The sequence below is a fragment of the Schistosoma mansoni genome, chromosome 1 (genome assembly GCF_000237925.1).
Source record: "Schistosoma mansoni strain Puerto Rico chromosome 1, complete genome".
Classification (NCBI taxonomy): Eukaryota; Metazoa; Platyhelminthes; class Trematoda; order Strigeidida; family Schistosomatidae; genus Schistosoma; species Schistosoma mansoni.
In genome coordinates this window covers 24,679,206-24,691,412 of record NC_031495.1, presented here as the reverse complement: position 1 = coordinate 24,691,412, position 12,207 = coordinate 24,679,206, and the positions used below count along the sequence as shown (strand labels likewise).

The following is a 12,207-nucleotide window of genomic DNA, read 5'->3' as shown; positions in this document are numbered from 1 at the left end:
AATTTCGAGTAAAAGATATCCTGAAATTCGGATTTGTATAAGTCAAGGATGCCGACATCAAAGGAGAGAAAAATGCATCTGTGAAACCAAGTGCACCATTTGCAGTATCGCTGAACTTGTAGCATAAAGATAAAAGGAGTCAGACGGTTCTCGGAACATTGTTAAGTTCTTAAAAAAACTTGAAAACAGGTCAACGATGTCAGTACATTTATCAGAAACAGGACACAAGACTGCTGGGCGAAACACTGAGATTATGTCGACTAAATCAGTGGGAGTTATACTAGCATAATTTCACTAGTGATAGCAAATCAACCTTTAGCAATCTGTTATGTTAGTGATAAGCTAATTGCCAAAATATTCACTCAGAATGCGATGATAAAAATCATAAAAGTACCAGTAGTATATGATAATGGTCGTTTCAGGTGCTGTGTGAAATAGTAACATCAAGCACTAAATTTTAGTCAAACTTCTACTCCTTTATTTATATTGAACACGGCTTTAATGTTAATTCTATGGAGAGACAGGTACACTTAAAGATTAACAAGACAACTGGAGAAAAGCGCGATTACGATATTGAATTCTGGTCTTTCAACCATTTAGCTGGGAAGTGAAGACAACTTTGAATAACAGGGTAGCAGACATACTTACCCAACATTTAATGTTTTCATAAACGTTGAGTACAGTTTCACCCAGAAAATTATCTTTGATAGATTACAAAAGTCTTTGTGTTAGTGGATCAAGCACACGGGTTGCGTCGATTGATATTGGTTAACGCAGTAAGCATGCTATATCTAAATATTTTATGTATACAATTAATAGTAAACAAAATCCAAAGCCGATATTACCCACAAATTCTAAAACTGAAGACTCCAATTCAATCAGGTTATATTACATTTAAAAATACAATAAATGACAGAGGTTTAAAGAATGAAGGTGTTTTATTTGCCGCATTCACGGAACTATCAACATTTGTGCTAACTCTCCTGAATCAGCTAACTCTCGTACGATATCCACGCCACCCACTAACTCACCCTTCACATATAATTGTGGATACGTTGGCCAATTGGAATAGGACTTCAAACCTACAAGAGAAAAAAACTAGAACTTAAATACACCGTCAAGGTATTTCAGTAAAACGAGACTAAGCTGCAACCCATTGGCGGACTGGACTTTCAATTACTAAATAGCAAGTTTGAATCTTACTTTGCTTTGAATTTAAGTATCTGATGGTTCTTCTATCTCGTAGCCGACAGGAAATGATTGAAGAGTAATATACAAATTCCTACTTGGCTAAAATCTTATCAGGGAAGCTTACGCATATAAGAAAATCTGTTAAGTTACCGAATAATTCAATTGTAAATTTTCACAAACGAAGTTCGAAATACAAAAATAAGTTGATAGTTAGCGAAATAATGAAGTGATGGTGACTCAGGTATGGGAATATAAATCCGGGTTTCAGTCGAACTTGACAGGATGGGGTTCAAACCTGTGACATAACAGCCGAAAGTCGAGAGACTGACCCGTTTAATTAAACTTATCCGTGATCCCAAAAACCACGTCTTAATGAATGCTTATACAGAGTTTTCAATCTCGAACTACTATAACTCCCACACTAGGTACGGTTTAATAACATATCAGACTCAGTAAGTATTGATAGGATAACCACGTAAGGAGCATGAATCTTCACAGAATAGGACCAAAGATGATGGGATGATCACAATGACAGACTGAGCTTTAGAAACTGTCAAGCAAAAGAAACTTTACGTTTAGGTTTATTTAAATGGTATTATTTTTTCTATTTGTATGCTATAACCAAGTAAACTTTATTATAGAACATTCCATAACCAACAACGTTCTTAGATATGATATATTTTTAAAAATTTCTCCAAAATTTTACATTTGGACATTAGGGCTGTTAGCTACCCTGTATAAGGCTTAACAAAGTGTACATGTTAAGAATGAAAAATGAAAAACAAACGAGTTAGATAAATACAAATGTATCATCATTATAGCCAGTTGAATACCTCTCCGATTAAACGTTTATAATTGCTTCGCAAAACGTATATGTACAACCAATTATAGGCAAAGCAGTTGATTTTAAGCAACAACTCGAAAACGATTAGCCGCACTCACGAACTCCAGCACCGACAAAACTGAAACTTCTTACGTTCAGTAAACATATCACGTACTAGACTAATAGAACTAAGACTTCAAATGTTGTCTCAGAGTAGATATTCCTTTGGAGGATATAACTTTTTGTATGCATAAACACCGGCTGAAGTGTTTCTGGTAACAGTTAGTCACTATGTGCTCCGAATGTATGAAGTCAGATGAAGTAAACAAATACATAAAGGTACTTGCAATTTATCTGTTAACGACAAAAAAGTGGAATTTATTGGGAAATATAAATGCTGGTACTGGGGAGACAATTGAAGTCTGAAATAACACAAAACGACCTCACACATTAAACTAATAAAAAAATAATTTAAAACCCTTATTCAACAAGACCAGAAACTTGAATTTTAATTAAAAGTCGAACAAACCTTGTCGAACCACTTCATCTTGTAAGATATCGAACGTTTCAAACTTAGCATTATTAGAACGCAAAATACTGACGATCTGGCGGCTAAATCCACATCGAGGTTCTTCGGGGCTACCCTTCATAAAAAGCATAACAGGTGCCTTATTAATTAAAGAGTGAAGACGTGATGAAAGATCATTGGGTGAACCATTAGCAGGTGCTGATTGCAAATTCATGACAGATTTTGTAATATCAGGAATAGATGCACCACAAACGCGATTAATTTCTTCACCTAACTTTTTGATTAAGGAAACAATAATATTGGCAGATCAAACAATGAAAACATTGATTTTTTTATTTTTATTTAAACACATAAATATTGGTACAAGGAAGCACCAGATAAATATGCGCCTCACAAATCTCATTTGATTTGTGTGAGGGCTGTGATACTGCCCAGGTGCCCAGACTGAAGCAGGGCTCTGGCTCGAGACTGGTAGGTCCTGAGTTCGAATCCCGCAAGTGCGGGATCGTGGATGTGCGATGCTGAGGAGTCCCATAATAGGACGAAACGGCCGTCCATTGCTTCCAAAACATTGATACTAAGAATAAATTAATTGGGTGACTACTAGTATACACAGGGACTATCGAAATTACATACTGTAAAAAGAAATTCATTATTCTCCTCAAAATAGGCGACCTTGGAGATAACTATTATATGACTTAAGACTTACCGGTACTCTGACAATCTGTCATTATGACTTAAAGCTGAACATAAAAGCAAAGGTAGTCTTATTTCAGTTTCAACCTCACAAACTTTACGTGGCGAAGAGATGTGATCACGCCCGAGTATCCTACGGATGGTCTATTTTCCTGAACTAGCAGGCACTGGACAATGAGCAAATCAAGATTTCTAGGTTTCTCTGCTAAAGAATTTACCATTTCACTTCAATGGAAAATTCCCCATAACTGGGTTCTTAGCCATTAACGTGAGAACGTTTGCTTCACATTCTAAGTGCATTTCAATCGCGAACTAAATACAATCATTTAAGCTGAATGGAAAGTGTGACCTTGGTCCCCTCGTAAACAATATCACTGAATGCAACAACTTCGGAAAACCAAATAAAATATTACGAAAGTCAGCTACATAAACGAATACCAAAGAATAAGTAGGCTAAAACCACTACATCCATTTGCGTTATTTCAAATGCACTATGAATAACCAGTAGTAATTAAGTTAAATTAACAAAACAGTTATGAATCTGTACAACCGCATTCAGGTTGAACACTGCGCAAGTGTTTATAAATCGCTAAACTGATGATTAAACCTAAATATCCAGAGGATTAATTTGAACCTGAAAACCAATGATAATAAATCTGTTTTTGTTATATCTCAATAGGTATAAAAATTGTATTTCTGACGTTTCATGACTTAATGTCAACCACTTTTTCAAGGTAAGTAAGTAGCCGGAATAACTTGACACAAGTTTAAATTGAACAAAGGGAACAATGCAGAATATTTTTGGTGCAATCAACTCAGTTATTTATCTACTCTGAAAAAGTGGTTCCCATTAAGTCACGAAACGTCAGAAATACAAGTTTTCTACTCATTGGGATATAACAAAAATATATTTATTAACTTTCTACCCAACGATCAATTTATATGAAACTATCAAGTCCAACCTTTGCATTGATACCTGAAAACCAACTGTTGAAAGCTGAGCACTTAGACCATTCGAATAATTCATCAATTTCAAATAAAACGAGAACTGTAGACAAACACAAAATCGATTTGGTGTAAATGTGATGTTATTCATTTAGATGAACCACAATACAATTTATTACATGTAAATGTTCGACAATTTAAACAATCAACAAGATCCCCTCTCTACACATGGTCTTCAATAAGGCAATGATCATAGTGGACGGACTACTAAATAATATGTAACCTAATACTTGCTTTGTGAGTATGAAACATAACGACTACGTTCTGAAACATGCAAGATGTTGTCTGGGAGTCAAATACAGAATAAATAACCAGTGAACCTTTAAACTGGATGAAACGTCATATGTTTTGCACGAGTTTCTTCAGAATTTTCAATGAAATAACATCCTACGATATTGTAAGTGAATAGGCTAATTCTTAGTCCGAAAAATTACAATCTCATTAAAACGACGGAATAATTTGTTATAGTTTTAGATAAACCTCCTTGAACAATCAACCAGTCAGTCACAACATGGAACCTTGTACGTATGTACATCGGTTCATGTTGCCACACTCCATTAGCACAGAGTGATCAAATTGTCAGGTCAAATTACAGAACAGTAGGAGTAGTAACAGTATCAGCGGGGATAGGGAAGATTAGACATCGAAGATACGACTCGAAAATATAGATTAGTAGAATAAAAACAAAAAACGTTACGAATAGTTTAGAATCTCAGAATTCGGTGGAAGAACGGGTACACCTGAGACATCTCAAACGATTTTGAGCCTTGGCGTCCAAAGTCCATAACCATTGGTGATGATAATCACACGGATCAAACCAGGTAGTCTACACTTGTTAGCATGGCTAGATTCAATTGTCAATGGCTTCATAGATTTATGATATGTATTGGTTTGGTCGCTCCTGGCTTTTTGCCGGCCTACTGCTACACCAGAAAACACATATGTTTCAACCACCTCAGCAGAGGGCAAGCTTACTATTTAATGGGAAGAGCTGGTGAACTTAAGGGCACCTCAATGTCCAATAATAAGACGATAATGTTAATGAGTTTTTTGTACATGTTTACGTAAAAATACATCACATCAATTGAATATCGTTGATACTGAAAACAACAAGGATTGACACGAACCAGTTTTTGTACAAAGGCAAAAATTCAGATGCTTAGTTGGACTGCAGGACGATTCAGTAACTCCCGGCCGTTGCTGCTACCTTGACGTGGTGGTCGGGCTTGCCTATCGTGATGAAGCAATCGAGCTATGCTGGCTGGAACAATCGTTCCTCGAGGTCCTACCATGCCAGACAGGTCGGTTGAAGAGCGGTAAGACTAAAAGCAGCAATCCCAAGGTCCGAAGGCGAAGTCGTACTGCCGACTGTACAGAGGTGTGACGGCAGTAAGGTGTTTCCTTCAGACAACCAGCATGACAGCGATGCTACCTTTCCACAAGGAGGGGTGAGGTTAGAAAAGGTCGACCCTAAAAATGCACACCTCGCCTTATCCTACGGATTTCTGTCTCCGGTGGTAAGGTCCTTTGAAGAACAGAGCTAACACGTCAAAAATCCCCCACAAAAAGGCCGTGCGTGACCGGCCTCAACCAGTTGTCCCTTGGGCACTGCGGTCACGCTCCCAGGTCGTTAAGACCAACACTAATCCAACTTCTTTTTCAGGTCCCTCAAGAAATAGCCTTCCACGGTGTGGGCAGCCGGGAAGTGATACTAGCCCTCATACCCGTAACAGCACACGAGACCAAGTTGGTCACTTTCAAATCCTTCCTACACCTAATAACTCTCTTATTTCCACGACTAACCCTTCCCACGTCCTTTTATCACCTCGCACCACTAGGGCAGACGATCCGAATACACGTAACGTTATTCCTGGTCTCCTGAAACCACGCTCTAAACTACATATAGGAACTTTTAATGTCCGAACATTGTGCCAAATAGGACAACAGGCTTCCTTAGCTAGGACTCTAGAATCTTACACCATCGATGTGTGCTGCGTCTCCGAAACGCGCATACAAGATCCGAGTAGCGTCATTCATTTGACCTAACCTAATCAAAATAAAGAACCATCTCGATATACGCTTCGTGTATCTGGAAGCCCTGATGCTACTTCCCGTGGCCTCGCTGGAGTAGGTATAGCATTAAGTCCTAGGGCTGAACTAGCTCTTTTAGACTGGATCCCAGTAGACAGTCGTCTATGCGCTGTCCGACTAAACGGATCAGTAAGGACTCGGAAAGATAGGGAAACTCGTCGTTGCCTCTTCGTCGTCTCTGCCTACTCTCCCACTGACTGCAGCTAAGACGATATAAAAGATGAGTTTTACAGGAAACTTTCTGACCTTTTCCGAAAAGCCAGGCGTTCTGATGTAGCAATAGTGGCTGGTGACTTTAATGCTCAAGTAGGTAAACTAGGTGAAAGGGAAAGACACCTGGGAGGATCTTATGTTGTCGTGGCTAAAAGAACAGATAATGGCGACCGTCTGTTGCAGCTGTGCTCAGATAACCGCCTATTTCTTGCAAATACTAACCTTAAGCATAAGGAAAAACATCTTTTGACATGGCGACCCCCGAATTCGTTCCAACGTTGGACCCAATTAGATCACATCGCTATGAGCCACCGATAGAGAGGCTCGGTAGAAGACTGTCGATCATTCTGGGGCACATGTTTAGACTCAGATCATGCTCTAGTGCGAGCACGTATCTGTCTGCGTCTTACTGGACGTAGGAAAGACACTGAAGGGAAGCCTCTAAGGGTTCTACTTAATGATAAGCAAGCTAAGAATATATTTCAGGAACAACTGGAAAAACAGTTAGACAGACATGTAAGTTGTGCCCACCCCGAAGCAGCGCGGAATGACATCCGAAAAGCTGTGGAAACAGCAGTGATATCCGCTAGTAAGGTAAGCCATAAGGTCAGGGAGAGACAATGGATCTCAACAGCATCTACCGCACTGATAGATGCTCGAAAACTCATCCCACCTGGCTCTGGACATAACGAAGAGCGGAGTCAGCTTAAGCGCAGGCTAATAAGAAGCCTACGCAATGATCGTGAACAGTGGTGGGTAGCGAAAGCAAGAGAGATGGAAAAGGCAGCGGCAATAGGTAACAGCAGACAGCTATTCAGACTTATTAAAAAAACCGGCATTAGGAACCCAACTATTAGCGAAACTATCTCAGACAAAGATGGGCATATCATTCATTCTCAATCCAGGAGATTGGATCGATGAGCAGAACACTTTAGGGATCAGTTCAACTGGTCTTCAGCCACACTTCAGTTACCCACGATCCCCAGTCGTCCTGAATGGCGAATTGAGGTAAGTCCTCCAACTCTCTACGAGGTTGGAAAAGCTATAGGAAATCTAAAGCGAGGGAGAGCCGCAGGCCCTGATAGGTTTACCCCTGAGATTTTTAAGGATGGTGGTCCAGTACTAGCAACGAGATTGACTGAGGTCTTAGGTAGAATCTGGGAACTGGACGTAATTCCATCTGACTGGTCCCAATCACTGATTGTGCCAGTCTATAAGAAAGGACAAAAGTCCTCCTGTGACAATCATAGAGGGATCAGTTTGACTAATATAGTGCCTAAAAATATTAGCTTCGATAATACATGAACGCCTAACCAAAGCTCGTGAAGAGCAGACTAGAGAAAACCAGGCTGGTTTCCGACCTGGACTTGGTTGCATAGACCAGATATTCACTCTACGTCAGGTCCTAGAACATAGACATACATTCAGACGTCCCACAATAGTAGTATTTCTTGACCTTAAGGCGGCATTTGACTCCGTTGATCGTGAGGTTCTATGGCAGTGTTTGTCAGTGAAAGGAGTACCAAAGAAGTACATTAACCTCATAAAGGCTCTCTACTCGAACACAACTGGTCGAGTTAGAGCCTATGGCGAACTGTCATCAGAATTGGTTACCTCAAGTGGTGTTCGTCAGGACTGTCCACTCTCCCCATTCTTGTTTAACTTTGTCGTTGACATGCTTTTAGAGATATCACTTTCATCATCTCAATCTCCTGGAGTTGAACTTTTACCTGGAGATTCACTTGTTGACTTAGAATACGCCGACGACATAGTTTTATTCGGTGAAGACGCTGACAAAAATGCAGTCTTCTGACCACTATAAGCAACAATGCAGGCATGTTCGGGATGCGATTCTCTCCCTCGAAGTACAAAATGTTACTTCAGGATTAGGTTGCATCGACACCTGAACTAATGATAGGGAGTGAAGTAGTTGAGCGTGTTGACCGCTTTACTTATATTGATAGTCTTATCAGCCCTTGTGGTCTGGTGTGTGACGAAATCTCAGCACGGATACAGAAGGCTCGTCTAGCTTTCGCCAGCTTGCGCCATTTATGGCGTAGGCGAGATATCCGTCTAGCAACAAAAGGACGGGTTTACTGTGCAGCAGTCCGTTCCGTCCTACTTTATGGTAGTGAAACATGGCCGATAAGAGTAGAGGATATTCGTAGGCTACTAGTGTTCGATCATAGGTATCTTCGACGCATTGCTCGTATATCCTGGGACCACCGGGTAAGTAATGCAGATGTTAGGAAACGGGTACTAGGTAAGGATGGCAAATCGATTGATGAAGTACTGAAACTTCATCAGTTGAGATGGCTGGGACACATGTTACGTATGCCCAACCACCGACTGCCCCGACGTGCAATGCTTTATGGTGTAGGAGCAGGTTGGAAGAAAGCTAGGGGCGGCCAGACCAAAACATGGCATAAATCCATGAAGTCGCTGACAAGTGGACTGGGCCATGTTGGTAGGTGTAGACTACCTGGTTGGGATTCGCGAGATGATAGCAACCGATGGTTAGAGACCTTGAATGACATGGCTCAAAATCGTTTGCAATGGTGAAGGTGCATACACTCTTTGTATTCTACCAAATTCTAATCTTCTGAATTTTTTATGTCCGTATCCTTTTCCTCTTTCCGAATTTGTTTCACCGTATTATGCTCCTTCAATAACATCTTCAAACCCTAATCTTTCACATAATACTTATACTCTTACTACTTCTACCAATATGGGATTTGAATCGACAACTTCATCTCTGTGCTAATGTGGTATGGCAACTCGAACTCATGTACGTACGTACGAAGTTCTACGTTGTAACTGACTGACTGACTGATTCAGTAACTAAATCACTAGACTTTCCACAGGATTTGAAAACGTATATTTAGGTTTGAGAAACCAGAAACTAAAATGGCCGAATGTTGAGTATGGGCACCCGTATCTAATTATTGGGTTGCATCAGGTTATTTTTATAAGATGTAAACAATTAAATCCAGGAAAACAGTACGAGCTCAGTACTTACCTGAAAGAATAAAACTGTAGGAACAGAAATTATTTCCAATTGTTTCGAAACCTCAGAAACGACTTCCGCGTCTACCTAGAAAGTGGGAGGGCACAAAAAGAGTACACCTTCGTAGTACCACAGTAACAAGTGCACCAAATTGTGACTTCTACTGAAAATCAATTGTACTAGTGAGCTTTTTAGATTAGAATTAACAGGATTAACCTTATTTTACAAATGGATAATTATTACTGTAGCATTTAAAATGAGAGCCCAGCTAAGGTATTAAAACAGCTGGCTAGGAAAAAATGCAATTGATGTACGGCGAATTGTAAACAACTGAACTTAACTGATGGTCAACTGTTCTGCATTCGCCAAAAAAGTACGGTGGGTAACTTACATGTACAAACAAAATTTCGGAATTCACTGTATCTTCCTTAAGTGTTTTTAGGACATTGTGTACCTGATCACATTGAGGCACATTGGGGGACGAGAAGAAAACTACTAATTTTCTAAAATGTAAATAAATACCCCCAAAGGTCCCTACCGTTCGTTTTTTATCAACCTTCGGAGTTCAATCCCAGCATTGACAACAAGGAGAGACATCGTGTAACACTGTGCTCAGATATATTCTTACTGAATATCTGTAAAGTAAAAAAAGGTCAAGAAATATAAAAATACGGCTGTGGTATTGGTTATGATTAAGCTTGCTAAGGCCTTTCGGGAAATTAACTACCACTTAATAAGCATTGTGAAGGGTACTACTTATGAACGAAATACTCTAGGAGTGCAAAAAAATTACTTGGATTAAATCTATACGTACATAACCCAGTTATAAGGTTAATTTTCACCAGGGTCACGGTCGCTCTTAAATTATAGTCTCACCGGGTTTTAGACCGACACTAATTATATTTATATATATTTTTTACTCTAGTTTATTCAGGAATGTGGCCAACAAAAACTTCATTTCAGTGGGTTTACCCTACATTTGTATAAATAAAATGACACCTACTAACGATTTTAAGGACAAATACAACGACGTATTGATGAGAGTAGTGAAATGTAATAGTAGAAATAAAAGGGTGCCATTACTCAAACGCAAGACAATGTCGAACAAGGGACTTCTGAGACCGACGCAGCTGCGTTAGGAATCCAACTTAGGCATAATAAATATGGTCGAGCCAAATATATTCACGGAATTGAAGTGATAATCTAAGTTATCTATAATTATAGGTTGCTTGGTAGTACTTTCCAGACCTGAAATCAAGCCTGCAAAAAAATGAAGCTTAGAGTGCTGATTGAGAACCGATTGCTTCCCCGATGACTACTAGCATTCACAGTCTCCAGCGATTGAAACATGATTTCAATGTTGTGTTAACCTATTACTATATCAAGTGCTCTCACTACATACTTTACAAACCATAAAAAAGAGGAAATATCAAGTACTTGTGAGTGTGTCTGCATGTGTTTTTTCAGTAATCAGGATGTGTAATATTATGACTCAAGGAAGAAAGTAAGAACAAAACAATGAACCACGCGAGGTAGGCAGGTGTAACACGTGGAATCAGCAGTTAGAGAACAACAGGACAGATCTGAAAACAGCATAGCACACAATGTTAAACGAGGCCTTCACACCAAGAGAGAACACGGTGGGAATCACGAGCCTTTTTATTCCAAAATCAAAAAGCGCGGTGCGCGAGAGTATAGCGGGAAGAGTCAATTTACAAAGTAGTCTTATGAGTCATCCTGTAAGCTTAGTGAACATAGGGCTTGCTCTTCTTCCTCTAAAGAGTTCATTTTTGGTCGCCCTGCAATAGAAAGAAAATAGGATGCATTAGTATATCATACATAGCAATTTCAACTCCGTTACACAGGCCCCCTCCAAACCGCCCGCCGTTCTGTTTCAACGACCTTGAACGGCCTGACAAGAAGTAGTCATTCCGTATTTCAATTACTGAGGGTATGTTGAATGTCCATTGGGTTGCACGAATAGCAGGTTTTCTCGTACGTAAGTGGTCTTTTGCTACAGCGAAACCACAAAATCATTGTGAAGATTATTGATTTAGCTCTCCCTGACTTGTAGTGCACACGTTGGACCGATTGATGCTTCGTAACTGCCCAATCCCCCCGTTTTAGGGAAGATTTCGTCTGGTTCGGGTAAAAATTTGGGAGATAGTTTTGAACGAGTGCGTTCTAATCAGTTTTTGTGGGAGCAAAAAGAACTGCGAAATATAAACTGTATAATTCATCATATTCTTAGAGATGGCAGTCGATGGAAGACTGATAACAATTACACCTTCCGTAATAACGACAATGTCACTATCCAGACTAAGCAAACAATATGCACAGATTCAACGAAGCCTATTTTCACTTATGAACCATCAGTAAGTAAGTAGACTGTAATTTCTGTAGTTTCTTTAACGCTAGTCTTTGGTAGTATTCTTTACAATAGAAAATATGGATCGGGATACAACAACGTGTGGAGGTGTGACAGGAACTGTTTACTATAAGAAGTTCTTTGTAGTAGCATTTTTATCTTAACTATATATCCAACTTGTAAACTGATTTACATTCATTAAATGTTGCTGTTTCTGTACCAGTAGTAATGGTTCATCAATAAACTTTCGCTCAATTTTTATTTTCGTCTTCTTATGTTCGTGG

The 12,207-nt window shown here is 39.5% G+C and overlaps 1 protein-coding gene across 1 annotated transcript; it reads right to left on the bottom strand.

Moving 5' to 3' along the window:
- Positions 1–870: 870 nt before the first annotated feature.
- Smp_006550.1 (putative glutaredoxin, grx) lies at positions 871–11,236 on the bottom strand. The gene is made up of 6 exons (XM_018793777.1): positions 11,182–11,236; positions 10,094–10,190; positions 9,947–10,058; positions 9,568–9,642; positions 2,544–2,817; positions 871–1,082 (listed from the first exon to the last, which is right to left on the bottom strand). The coding sequence occupies exons 2-6, from the start codon at positions 10,150–10,152 to the stop codon at positions 952–954; spliced, it is 651 nt and encodes a 216-aa protein (XP_018648255.1). The 5' UTR covers positions 10,153–10,190; positions 11,182–11,236; the 3' UTR covers positions 871–951.
- Between the last annotated feature and the right edge of the window lie 971 nt (positions 11,237–12,207).

Coding starts and splice junctions, on each gene's coding strand:
- Smp_006550.1 (XM_018793777.1), bottom strand. CDS start 10,152: ATGTCTCTCCTTGTTGTCAATGCTGGGATTGAACTCCGAAGGTTGATA. Junction 9,643..9,946: donor CCGAAATTTTGTTTGTACAT/GTAAGTTACCCA, acceptor CCCACTTTCTAG/GTAGACGCGGAAGTCGTTTC. Junction 1,083..2,543: donor AGATGAAGTGGTTCGACAAG/GTTTGTTCGACT, acceptor TTTCTCTTGTAG/GTTTGAAGTCCTATTCCAAT.